Here is a 13,994-nt window from a genome sequence, read left to right on the forward strand (position 1 = left end):
CAAGATGAGCACTTAATTATTGTTGCCACCCAGGGACACCATGAGGAAGTCAGAGGTAGTAGCTACTCTGGTTTACTCTTTGCCTTCATAGTGGAAGGAAATGCTAAAGTTCAGATTAGAGATTAGTGACAATATCGAAGTACTTGTTCTCTCCTCCAGTGCCTGGAGCCTTGTTCCAGGTAGAGGATAGAGCTTGGACAGGAGGATGAGCAAGAGTAGGGCAAGCTAAAGATACTGTGGTGTAGCAGAAATCAATGTGTATGCAGAGTTAGTGAGTGAGGAAGGGGGTCGTAAGTACAATGTCTGTATTCCAAACATCAAATTCACTGCCATTGAATTGATACCAATTCATAGCGACCTTCTAGGACAAGGTTGAACTGCCCCTGTGGGTGTCCGAGACTATAACTCGTCAGGAGAGTCAGAAAGTCCCAACTCACCACCCCAGGCTCCTTGACCTATGTACTGTATTATAACTCATGATCTCAGACTCCTAACCCCACTCTTACACAGTGCTCTGTGTTTCTTCCAGTTATGCAAGGCGTATTTACCAACCTCAGGAGTTTGGATTTTTTTCTTTTTAGTTTGTATTTTATCCTATATACAGTAGGTTGGGTGCATCAGGCAGTGTTTTTAAGGTGGATATATTTTTTGTGTGACCATATTTTTACTGTTAAAATCTTTTTACAGTCACATAATTCAGTATCTATCTATCTATCTATCTATCTATCTATCTATCTATCTATCTATCTATCTATCTATCTACATTATTTGACTCATTTATACAAAATAGGAACCCCAGTGGTATTGGGTTCTACTTATTTGTCTGTTAACTACCATTGATACAAAGTATGGCACACTTTACATACTTCTACATAGTACTCTATTTTTTTTACATAGTATTCTTTGATTTTGTGTCTTGGGAATTGTCTTACATCACACACACAGAGTGGGTTAGCCCGAATTGACTAGAGAAACAAATCCAGAGACATTCATATAAGAGAAAGCCTTATATCAAGAAACTTTTTGTGTTATCAGGAAAACATCCCAGCCCAGTCCAAATCAAGTCCTTAAATCCCTCTTCATGTGATGATACAGAATGCAGGAAGATCATAGGCTGGTGGGTGCAAAGTTCCGTGGATCTAATGGTGGTAAACGCATCTCCAGGGTAAAAGCCGAGAGAGGGATGGCCCGCCTCCAGAGAGCCATCTTATCTCGGTGGCACTTCCAAATGAAGTCATCAAGCTACAACTTGATTGACAGGCTAAACTCCACCCCTGTCTTTTTATGGGTGCCATGTTGACACAAAAAACTATCACAGTAAGAAAGAACTTTATATCAAGAAGTAACTGTATTTCAAGAAAACATCTCAGCCCAGTCCAACTCAAGTCCATGAGTCCAATGCTAGTAAGTCCCTCTTCAGCTCACATGGTCACAAGCAATGATGCAGCATGCAGGAAGATCCCAGGTTGGTGAGTGCAGAGCCTTGTGGCTACAATGGCAGTGATAGCAGCATAGGGCTCTGGGAGCAACTAAGGTCGCTTAGCAGGAAGGTGAAGGGGGTGGGTCGGCGGTCCTCAGGGCCCTCCTTATGAGACGGCCATGGCCATGCCCCATGGAAGCACCGTCAGCTGTGACCCGATGGACAGGTTGCTACCCCAACACTTTTCAAGCTGACATGAAATTACGTAACTACCACAGAGCTTCTGTATTCTTTCGTTTTACCCATTGCAAAGTGTTCCATTATCCCACGTACCACCATAGTTCATTTAACCAGTCTCTGTTCATACTCATCGACAAGGGAGAGGTGGGCGGGTTGAACCTCCCAACAGCACTGTAGAGGAGAGGCCCAGTGATAGGCTTTCATCGAGAAGACAGCCACAACAACCCGGGGCTCTATGCTCTAGTCTGAGGCAGCTCTGTGGCAGGACACTTGGGCTGGCTGACTTGTTTTCCATTGCACATGGATGTAGGTCATTCTGAAGTTTTGACTTTAAAGTTTTGCTACCTCGTACGGACATTATTTCGCACACAAGCAAATATATCCAAGTGTATTGATGGGATTCCCCTATAAAGGGCACGTGCATTTTTTATGCTTACAGGCCTGGCCAAGCAGTTCTCTGTAGACGTTTCACCAGTTTGCACTGTGAACAGTAACAGAGTGCCTGTTTCCCTGGGCCTTGCTAACCGTGTGCTAGCGACTTCCGCTTTGTGCCTGGCCAGTGTTTGCTGCTGGTCATTGCTGGTGAGTTGATTCATATTCAGAACACCTGCCAGGCATGTCTTCTGAGGCACCTCTGGGCAGTCCAGCACTTAACCCTTTGTGACACACAGACGTCATCTCATCCTCCGCAGCTTCTTATTGGGCTTTGGAGCCATTTGTGTTTTCGTTAGCTGTCTTTCTTTTTTTAAAATCATTTTATTGGGGCTCATACAAATCTTATCACAATACATACATACACCCATTGTGTCAAGCACATTTGTACATTTGTTGCCATCATCATTTTCAAAATATTTTCTTTCTACTTGAACCCTTGGTATCAGCTCCTCATTTTCCCCTCCCTCACGAACTCCTGAGAATTTATAAACCATTATTTTTCCATGTCTTATACTGACCGATGTCTCCCTTCACCCACTTTTTTGTTGTCCATTCCCCAGGGAGAGGGTTATAGGTAGATCATTGTGATTGGTTCTCCCCAACCCACCCCCACCCCACCTTCTCCTTACCCTCCTGGTATCCCTACTATCATTATTGGGCCTGAGAGGTTTATCTGTCCTGGATTCCCTATGTTTCCAGGTCTTATATATACCCATGTACATGCTCTGATCTAGCAGGATTTGTAAGATAGAATTGGGATCATGATAATGGAGGGAGGAAGCATTCAAGAACTAGAGGAAAGCTGTAATGCTTCATTGGTACTATACTGCACCTGACTGGCTCGTTTCTTCCTTGTGACCCTTCTGTAAGGGGATGCCCAATTGTTTATAGATAGGCCTTGGGTCTCCACTCTGCACTCCCCCTCATTCACATTGATACAATTTTTTTGTTCTGGCTTTCTGATGTCTGATACCTGATCCCAATAACACCTCAAGATCACACAGGCTGATGTGCTTCTTCTATGTGGACTGTTGCTTCTTAGCTAGATGGCTGCTTGTTTAAGCAGCCTTTAAGACTCGAGACGCTATGTCTTTTGATAGCTGGGCACTATCAGCTTTCTACACAACATTTGCCCATGCACCTGCTCTGTCTTCAGCAATCGTGTCAGGAAGGTGAGCATCATGGAATGCCAGGTTATTAGAACAAAGTGTTCTTGCATTGAGGGAGTACTTGAGTAGAGGCCCAATGTCCATCTGCTACTTTGATACTTAACATATAAATATATGTACATAGATCTATTTCCCTATCATTTATGTAAATATATTTATATATGTACCTACCTGTATTTAGACCTCTATAAATGCCCTTTGCCTCCTAATTCTTTCCTCTATTTCCTTTTCCTTTTCTCTTGTCCCACCATCATGTTCATCCTTCATTCAGGTTTCAGCAATTCCTCTCGGTTACATTGTCCTCATCAAGCCCTACCAGGCATCCTATGCTTTCCTCGCCGTCGATTTTAGATCACTTGTTCCCTTGGCCCTGGGTTGTTTCTGTTGAGCTGTTTGTCTTACAGGAACTGATACTCTGGACCATTTACAACTCAGCTTCCCAGTTTGTGTTTCTTTGGCTTCGGTTTATAATATTTCTTTGCCTTGCAGAGGTTGGTTTTTTTTTTTTTTTAATGTCCTCGTGTCTTTTCTGGTAAATTTTCTGGTTTCACATCATAGCTAGCTTTGCTTACACCAAGGTTGATGTATTTCTTTTCAATTCATATTTAAAATGTTTACATAGTTGGGATTTATCCTCCGGTGTGACGTGAGGTGTGTAGGATTGAGCTGTGAACTTTCTGCTTGCCAGCTGTCCCCCTAGAATTTACTGCAGGAGTCTATCTTTTTCCGCTGTAGTAATGTTTCATTACGTGTGCCTCCGTTTCTGCACTTCCTATTCTAGCCCACTGGACATTGTCTGAGCAGATCTGTAATGAGAACTTTGCTTTGATAGCTAACTGGTAGAACTGGTCTCTCCCTAGCTCCTACTGTTCAAGGTTTTTTCCCCTTATTATCTTTACAATTAGCATTTCTAGTGACTCTAAAAGGGCTGCTGGTATTCATAATGGGATTGAGTTGAATTTAAGAGTCTATTTTTATCCTGATAAACAAGGGTAGTTTATTGTTGTGGTCGTTAATTATTGTGGAGTCTGCCTCGCCTCATGGTGACCCAGGGGTGCATAGTAAAATACACTCCACAGACTCAGTGTTGAGAGCTTTTGGCCTTTGTTCTGAGATGACTCTGGGTGCGTTTGAACTGCCATCTTTTTGGCTTGTAAGTGCTTAGGTTGTTATGTCACCAGGGCCTCCAGATGTGGTTTACCTTTCAGCTGGTTCAAATCTTGTTTAGTCGGAAAGGTAAAGAAGCGCAATGTGGTCAGGTTTGTGGGTAGGTCTGTAGGAGACTTGTTTCTATTTATTGTGTGCTGTTAGGAGCCCTAGTTAGTGGGACTGCTAACCACAACATTGACGGTTCAAAGCTACTGCTGCTCCTAGGGAGAAAGGCGAGGCTGGCTGCTCCTAAAAAGATGTAGTCTTAGAAACCCTATAGAGGGTCACTGTGGGTTGGAGTCAACTCGATGGCAGAGGGTTTGTTTTATTTGTTTATTTTGGTGCCAGGAATTAAAAATATTGAAAAATGTGAAGGACACAAACATAGAAACATAAACAGTCAGTTAAAAAGAATCTGTGAGACTTTATTACATAAAGGAATATAGCCCCATTAGTGGCTACATTTAATGGAGAGTAGGAAAAATATTACTCCTTGTGTTAGTCTGGGTAGACTAGAGAAACTGAATTCATAAACACATATTTTATAGGAGAGAGTTTTATATAAAGGGTACTTGTACATTAAGAAAGCATCCCAACCCAGTCCAGTCCAAGCCCATAAGTCCGACATTAGACCCTGTGTCCAACACCAATCTACAGAGTCCTCCTCAGTCTCACAAAACACACGCAGTGACACCAACTACAGGAGGAAAGCCGAATCAGTGAGTGTGTAAGCATCTCAGCGCTGGTAGGGGGCTCCCCGGGCTGTTCCCGCACCCAGGGCTAGGTCCATGGGTTCATGGGGCTTCTCCTCAGGAATGTCTCACAGGAACACACTCCCTAGGTTTTATTTTAATTTTACAGCTTTAAAAATCTTTCGGAACCGTTTGAGACTACGTAAAGGTTGCAGAGGCATCCAGAGCGCTTTCATGTGCCCTTCGCGGATTCCTTTATCGCTGGCGCTTTTGAGATCACTTGAGAATAGGCTGCAGGTGTGAGTGGCTAGTTGTCCCTTAAAACATCAGTTAAGTGTTTTCCAACAATCCAGACATGCTGCTGTGTAACCACATTCAACCGTCCAAAGCAGGATGTTGAATTGACCCAGTACCACCCTCTGACCCTTGGGCACTATTCAGACTTGGGCATTTGTCCGTGTAATGTCCTCTTGGGAGTCCAGGTTTCCTACTAGGATCACAGGGTGCATTCAGTCGTCATGTCTTTTTAGCCAGCTCCATCATTCGGAAACAGTTCCTCCATCTTTTCATGGTGTTCATGATCTTGGCATTTTAAAGCATGCAGGCCAGGTACTTGGCAGAGTTTCTCTCAGTTTGGGTTTTTCTGATGTTTGCTCGTGGTTTAAACATTTAGGCAAGTGTTCCAAAGCAGGGTGGTGTTGCAGTTGGGGTACGTCCTAGGAGGCGCACAGAGTGGGTATGTTGGTGGTACTAACTTTTACACTTGAGTAAGAGTGTGTCTGCAAGGGCACTGCAGTGTCAAGTTCATACCTATGCTGTACTCACGAACAGTCAGTGCTGAGGATCTTGTAGTGGTAGGCTCCAGAGCAGTGTCCCAAAGTGGCAACAGTGCCCCCTGGGGTGCTGGAATGACACTGTGTGTGTGGGGGGGGGGGGCTACAGAAGTTTCATCCTGGATTATGGGCTGTAGTGCAAACATTTTTAATTGCTGAGAGAGTGCTGAGACATTTTTTTCCTCAATGGGGGATGTATTGCCAATTAAGTTTGGGAACCTGTTCTCTATGCTCTAGAACTATGTCAGAAGAGGGGGCTTCAGAAAGTTACTGGAAAAATCCCATGATCTTTTAATTCCATTTCCATCAACTTGTTGAAACCCCCCTCCAGTCTTTTCCTTATTAAACTTTAATCTGCTACAGCAATGAATTAGTAATCTTTGCCTGAATGATTATTTCTACAGTAGTTACCAAATGGCGATTTTCTAATTCCACTCATTGTTCCTACATCTATAAACCTCTGTGAGCTTGATGGATTCGTACTTTGCTCAGCACAGTTTGTTGCAGCCATTATGTGTGCTGCTGCTCAAACTGCCACGGAAGTAGCCAGTGGCAGCTTGCTGGCTCCTGTGTCACCCTGAAAAGCCCCCCTCGTTCTCTGAGCACGTGCTCACTCAACAGCATGTTCCAGGCTTATCTTGTACTTTCCCCGCCCCAGCCTGGAGTCAGCTCCTTCTCCAAGGAGCCTTGGTTCCTTTGAACATTGACACAAAGGAGGCTTCAGAAACGGGCGTGCAGGTACTGTGTGCTCAGCCCTCCCAAGCCTCTGTGTCTAGCTTTCTCGGTGGACGGGGGAAGGAGAGGGGGTGTGTGTCTGCATACTCATGTCGTAGCCTTCCTGATGGGCTCGCTCATAGGAGCAGCTGAGGGCGTGGCTCAGGGCCGGACAGGGTTCCTTCTGAGGCGCATAGCAGCACCGGTCTGTGTCTTTCTCTATATCTTTGTGCCCCGCGCTCAAACCTTCAGTTCACAACATTTCCAGTTAGCTCTGCCCGCATTCATTCTAGCCTTCCTCTTTTGTAAATGTACTCCCTTCTCCAGCCGTCAGAAACTGTCCCACCGTCCTTGCTGAGCAGACTTAACGTGCTCAAACCCTCCTTCCTAGAACCAGACTCCAGGACACTCGTTGGCACCAGACCTGCCCCCGTCTCCCCTGGGCACTCTGGCCAGATTCTGAGCCCTCATGAAGGAGAAGAGGCCGTCTCTTTCCTTGAATTAAAGGGAGTTCAGAAAATATGGACAGTGGCTGACTCCAGAGAGACACTGGGTAGAAGGGACACAAAGAGGGAGGAAAATAATGGCTTTGAGGATGTGCACTTTTGTACTTTGTGATTTTTTTTTACCCTGGGTGCATACATTACCTGTTCGGAAAATCCACTCACCTGTTCATTCGCAGATGTTCTCTGCTGCTTTGTTTGGGGGCAGAATTTGGAATCTTCCTTGTTTACTTCAGTGTGTCTGACTCCTCCTTCTCCTTCAGGAAACAGTACCTGTTTCTATGGGAAATGTTACTACTGCCGGGAGACAGAGCCAGCGTGTGCCGATGGAGACATAATGGAGGGATCTGTCACGCTCTGGCTCCCTGACGTGTGGCCCCTGCAGAAGCACAGACACCCTTGGGGCAGGACTTACCGAGAGGGCAAACTGGCCAGGTACATGCTCCTGTGGGCCATGCTTAAGTCCCCGATTCTGGCCCACACTCAGGGCTGTGGCTGCCAGAGGAGCCTGCTGGGTGGGAGCACGTACCGAGTGCAAGTGCAGGAGCTAACCCCAACGTGCTGCTTGCCGCAGGTGGGAGTATGACGAGAGCTACTGCGACGCCGTGAAGAGAACGTCCCCCTACGACTCGGGCCCTCGCCTCCTGGACATCATCGACACAGCCCTCTTTGACTACCTGCTTGGCAACGCCGACCGCCATCACTATGAGAGTTTCCAGGACGACGAAGGCGCCAGCATGCTCATCCTGCTCGATAATGCCAAGAGGTAGGCCTGGCAGGGACCCAAAGAGCCATTGCCAGAAAGGATCCTTCCCGTCCCCTCTCGGGTGCTTTCCTCCGCACAGGAAAAGGGAGGGGACATGACTGGTAGGCCATGTCCTTTTGTACCTTGTGACGTTTGTGCACCCTGTGCTGATATTACCTGTTCAGAAAACCCATGAGTGTCTTAAAGTGGCGTGAGCTCAGGATCTTTGCTCTCACAGTACCTGTTGACTCAGAAGGTTCGGATTCCCTCCTCCCCCAGGTAGAGAGGGGGCTTCTTTCCAAAGAGTTGCAGTGTTTCCAGGGCTCTTCACCCACTTAAAAACCCCACAGTCTTCAAATCAATTCCAACTCAAGTGACCCAAGGTCAGGGTTCCAAGGGTGTAAACTTGTAGGGGAACAGACAGCCCCATCCTTCTCACACGGAAGGATTTGCACCACAGACTTTGCTTACTTAATAGCACAACCACGACTCCTGCGAGACCCTTGAGACCTGGAAGTCAGCGGTTTAACTTATCCTCCACTTCACTCCTCATTCACTATGCTGCTTAGGCTTGAGAGTGACACAGTTCATACAACATGGAGCTTCCTCTTAAATTTATTCTCTCCCGGGTTCATGGAATTTCTAGAGTAACTTGCTGATCGGCTATTTAGCTCTGGCAGTCTAGGCCTGGACTTTTTGTTATGATGGGAAAAGAGTGGTTATGTTTAAAAACCAAGTTACTTTTATCTCAAAACAAGTTTGTTTTGAATAAGTGGAAAAACCTTATTTCTTCCTTCCTTCCTTTCTTTATTGTCTGTATTGGGCAGTATTTTTTTGTCCTGATGTTTATTGAGGTATTTGGAACATATTTCCAGTTTGCTGTCTACATTCTTGATGGTGCTCAGTTCTATACCATTTTGAGTTGGACTGAATAAGTGTTTGCTAAAGAAAATAATCCCCCTCGAGCCCAGCACTTTCCAGGCACCAGGTCACTCCTGTTACCATTGCCACAGGGGATAAGCTGAGACCTGGATCCTCAGCACAGACCACTTGGACACTTGCTAACGATGCCACAAACTTGCCCAGAACAAGATGTCTTGTTCTTGTGTCTGTGCAGACGGTGGCAGCTACAGTGCTGTAGCCTGTCCTGCTGCCCCCTCGCCCCATCACAGCAGAGCCATTGGTGGCCAGTGCAATCCCTGTTGTGGAAAATCCTTATCCCTACTGTGTGAGAGTGTTTATTTCAAAAGAAAAGGTCTCTGTGCTGTAGAAATATACTCTGGCATCACTGCCTTGATCCTTGGCTCTTTGCGGTCTCCAGTTACTGAGGGGAGTGTCCCTGACAGCGGGCAAGGTGGACAGTGTTTCCAGGCTCAGCTCTCCCCTTTTGAGGTCCTACATCGCTCATGCTCACCACAGCTTTGAGCCTGTTAGGGTACTTAGTGCACAACATCGGAATCTCTCCAACGGGAACTTGGGGAGGGGGGACAAGGAGGAATTCTTTTCACAAGTAAAGGCCGTGTGCTCCTTGGTGGGATCGGAATAGCCTTGGTTTCTCCCCCAGTCCTTAGACACCTGTCAGGTCTGGGGCCTGATAGGGTCTCCTGCCAGGCTGTCCATGCCACACTGTGCTACCATAGTTAGGTGCCAGCACTTTGCAAGATCTTGGTAGGAAAAGTCCTTGTAAATGGGTGTACTTGTTTGATGTTCAAGGAGGCTTCTGGAGAGCCTATATCTAATTAGTCATGCCCAGTTTAATTGAAGCAATTGGAGCTGTTGGAGTGTGAAATGATCTGGGATCACATTTGGGTTTCTGATAGACTGTGATACTAAGAAGGGAACTGGCACTTCCCGCGAGTTCACTAAGTTTTGATTTACTTTTCAGCTTTGGGAACCCCTCGCTGGATGAGAGAAGCATCCTCGCCCCTCTCTATCAGTGCTGCATGTAAGTTAGGCACACCGCTAATGTGTGCCGTCTTCCCTTCCTTTGCTGGCTCCGCTACCGCACGGCTGTGTTCTGGGCGTTCAGTTGTCCTGGGACGTGTGCGGGGAAGAGCCTCGGGAGATCTGGGACAAGAGAGCAGGGAAAGGTAGAGGACAGGTAACCCAAAGCACGAATCCACTTCAAGTCTTATATGAAATACGTGTGACAGTGGAGTCAATAATATGTATTCCACATTGGTTTAAATATCAGAAAATAATTTCCTTCCTTTCTGTCCCTGGAAAATAAATCTAATCAAATCTTCTTTACCCCAAAGAGGGAGGAGGGACCCCTCAGTAGTTATCTTTTCTATGGCTACTTCCAAGCATTTTCTTTAGACCACACTCACCCCCAAAAAGCAGGATGGAAATACTGCCTCTGCAGGCTCTGACATGCCGCTGACACAGATGTGACTGGCAGCGGTCTATCTCCAGCCGACCTTGGTGAGTGGTGGCTGGGGGATAAAAGAAAGGCTTGTGAGCAGCCATCAACAGTATAACTATTGGTCCTTCCTCTTTGGGGTAAAGAGGAGTGAAAAAAAATGCAAAGATACAGGAAAGCAGTTGTCCACATAAATCATACAGCTCTCATAACCTGGAGACCAGAGGAGCTAGATGGTGCCCAGCTGCTACCAACAGGCTTGCAGGGGTCCCACAGTGATGAAACAGAATGGCAGTTGAGGCACACAAAGATGAAACAATGCCAGCTGCAAGGTTGGCAGGTCATACTCCCTGAGGTTCCTGGGCAGAAAGACCTAGCAAACTGCTTCCAAAAGGGCACACATTGAAAACCTCCCTGCGCCGCTCCTCTCTGACACCGCTGGGACTCCATGAGTTGGGGTCGACCGGGCTGCAACCACTGACCCCCCACCAGCATCTCATTGATCCTCAATGCTGTGAACACAAGGAAGGGCTGCCGCGGTGGGAAATGTGGCTGTGGAACGTTGCAGTTGTTAAGAAGGGCAGGTCTACGTGACAGGCGTGTTTGGGAGCTGCCAGCCATAGAGATCGAACACGGCCAGAGCTCATGACAGTGCTCAGAGAGGCAGCTCCTTAGAGTTCCGTCATTTTTCTTGATTTACTGGTTTGGTTTTGTTTGCTAATCCAGACTTAAAAAAATAAATACCTGTGAAGAAGTGACTTTTAATTTAGACCGTTTGTAACTCAGCTGTGCACACTGTAGGTGGGATATGATGGGTGTTGTGGGCGAGGACAGGACACCACCAAGTTTTATTGGTGCTGTTGCCTGGGACACGGATTTTACTTTTAGCTCTTTATTGTGGTGAAGGTTTACAGAGCCATTTGGTTTTCCATCAAGCAATTCACACGCATTTTGCAGTCCCTGTAAAGCAACGATTCTCAAACCTGTGGGTCGCGACCCCTTTGGGGGTCAAATGACCCTTTCACAGGAGTCGCCTAAGACCATCGGAAAACACATATTTCCAATGGTCTTAGGAACTGAGACTCCGCTCCTCTATCCGTCTCCAGGCGGGTCCACCCACATGCAGATACGCCCACATCCGAGTACCCGGCGTGAAGACTGTGACCCATGCTACACCAGGCTTCAAAACAAAATTTCTTTTTTTGTAATTAGAAATATTTCACAACATATAATTATTGTTTTTGTGATTAATCACTATGCTTTAATTATGTTCAATTTGTAACAATGAAAATATGTCCTGCATATCAGATATTTACATTATGATTCATAAGAGTAGCAAACTTACAGTGATGACGGAGCAACGAAAAGAACTTTCTGGTTGGGGGCTCACCACCACATGAGGAACTGAATAAAAGGGTCACGGCGGTAGGAAGGGTGAGAAGCACTGCTGCAAAGTGTAATCACTCTCACCAAATCCTCCATGTCTACTGTTTCCATTTGCCTTCCTCTTCCTGCCTTCTCAGAGAGCTTCCCCCTGGGAAATGCTGTTCTTTGTGGTCTTCTGTGGTGTAAGAAGTGCACATGTTGCTGTTCAGTTTATAGACCTGCCAGTTATCAGGCTGAAAGCTGGGACAACTGGCCTAAGTCAGCTGGCAGGCCTCAACGGGATCTAAGGGCCATAGCTCACTTGTTCTACCAGTCTCTCGCAGACCAGAAAGCCTGGCATTTATTTATTTATTTTCCTGAGGTTTTGCCCACATTTTCCTCCTACTCTCACCAGGCCTTTCTAATGGATCTTTGTCCCACGTTTTGAGCACAGCTGCAGCTTCCTTACTCTTTATTTTTAAATAATTTTGCTGGCATCTATTTTACATAACATGCAATTTCATCATTAAGATTTGTGCAGTCATCACCACCATCACTTTCAGAACATTGTTTCTTGTACTCATTAGCTCCCATGACCCCGAGTCCCCCCACCGTGCCCCACATACACAAAACACTCTTAACGACATCAAGTGGACCCCGACTCTCAGCAGCCCTAGGGGACAGGGCAGACCTGGCCCTGCGAGTTGCTGCGACTGTAACTCGTTACGGGAGGAGAAAGCCCTTCTGTCTCCGGTGGAGCAGCCGATGGTTTCACACACCGCTCCATGTGGATCACAGCCCATTAACCCACCTGGGCTTCTTGGCCAGGCCCCAGGTAAGCATTGATCAGTTACTGGCCTGTAGATCACCTGTCCTGCACTTCATGTGCAGAAATTCGTGCAAGACCCAGGGAGTAGATACCAACAATGTCTAGACAAAATTGAAAAAAACCTCAATCAAAAAAGAAAACAGGGAAAAAATAGAAAATATTATATTAAAAACAAAGTTTAAATGGGTCAAAATGGAGATGAGATTCTTAGGTATTACATTTTAACCTAACTACAGCTGCCACATTCGACTTCACAATGCTCTCTGTGTGATGACAAAGCTACTCACTCTCTGACTGTGGTCAGGGGAGTCACCAGAGGCTTCCTCTACACGGGGCCCTGCAAATGGATCTTGGGCTTCCACTGTCATCCATAGCCTTCTGCAAGCTGGGTGTTCACAATGTAACTCTGATACCACTTCCGCTTTGGGATTTGGGTTTTATTATTTATGATCCTTGGATCACTCAGGCTGGTGTGCTTCCATGTAGACTTAGCTGGTGCCTCACTTGGATGTTTGAAGACAAGCATTAAAACCCCGGATGTTATTTCTGATCCTAGTGTTTATTCAGAGTTTTTTAGAGATGCATAGTATTCTACTGTTTATGTACCTATTTATCCATTCTTCTACTGATGGGCATCTGTGGGCTGTTTCTAGCTTCTTGCTACTGTGAACTGTGGGAGAGCATACACCTATTCATGTTCTGTGTCTAGATTTCTCTAGGGTATATGCTCAGCAGAGGAATTGCTGGCTTGTATGGTATTTCTGAAGGGCCCTGGTGGCATAGTGGATACAGTTACACTGCAGTCCTTTATGTCCGCAGTTTGAAACCACCAGGCGCCCTGCTTCCATACATAGTTACAGTCATAGAAACTCATAGGGCCTGGTCTACCCTGTCCTACAAGGTTGTTATGGGTTAACGTTGACTCGATGGCAGTGAGTGTATAGGCATCTCTAGTTGTTTTCAGTAGTACCATGTCGCTTTTCACAGTGGTTGTACCTATTTTCAAACCCAGGAGCAGCGTATAAGAGTCCCAGTCTTTCCGCACCTTCTCCATCATTTGTGGTCCTCTGTTTATTTTTTTAATTGAGCTATCACTGTGGGTGTAAGGTGTAGCTGATCATCGTTTTGTTTCGCATCTCTCTGATGGCCAGTGATCCTGAATTTCTCCTCCTGTCTTTGTTAGCCATTTGAATGTTGTTCCTTGTGAATTGCACTCTCATGTCCTTTGCGCCCCTTTTAATTGGATTATTTGTGTTTTTCTTATTGAGGTGCAGCAGGATTCCATAGATTTAGGTAATTAGTACCTTGTCTGTTGTATTACGTACTCTTTAAATAGCTGCAGGACAAGAGGCCTCTTTTCTGCATACCTAGTCATCCCCATTCATCCACCTGAGTACCTCTTCTGGTGGGATAAACAAAAGATCCTCATTAGTTGGTGAAATAACTAAGAAAAATAAGTGTCTTAAAATATATTGGTCTTAAAATATACTTGGTCTTGTTTATAATATAAAATTAGAAATGTCTTAAAACTAGAAACA

At 45.8% G+C, this 13,994-nt stretch overlaps 1 protein-coding gene across 4 annotated transcripts in view; it reads left to right on the plus strand.

The window, feature by feature from the left end:
• The window catches only part of FAM20B (FAM20B glycosaminoglycan xylosylkinase), a 43,920-nt gene that overhangs the window by 28,366 nt on the left and 1,560 nt on the right, over positions 1-13,994 (plus strand). For all 4 annotated transcript variants that reach the window (XM_075527900.1, XM_075527885.1, XM_075527890.1 and 1 more), the window contains 3 exons: positions 7,419-7,590; positions 7,730-7,921; positions 9,786-9,845. In XM_075527900.1, the coding sequence (XP_075384015.1) occupies positions 7,419-7,590; positions 7,730-7,921; positions 9,786-9,845 (424 nt within the window). The remainder of the gene's footprint in view (positions 1-7,418; positions 7,591-7,729; positions 7,922-9,785; positions 9,846-13,994) is intronic.

The sequence above is a fragment of the Tenrec ecaudatus genome, chromosome 1, assembly GCF_050624435.1.
Source record: "Tenrec ecaudatus isolate mTenEca1 chromosome 1, mTenEca1.hap1, whole genome shotgun sequence".
Lineage (NCBI taxonomy): Eukaryota > Metazoa > Chordata > Mammalia > Afrosoricida > Tenrecidae > Tenrec > Tenrec ecaudatus.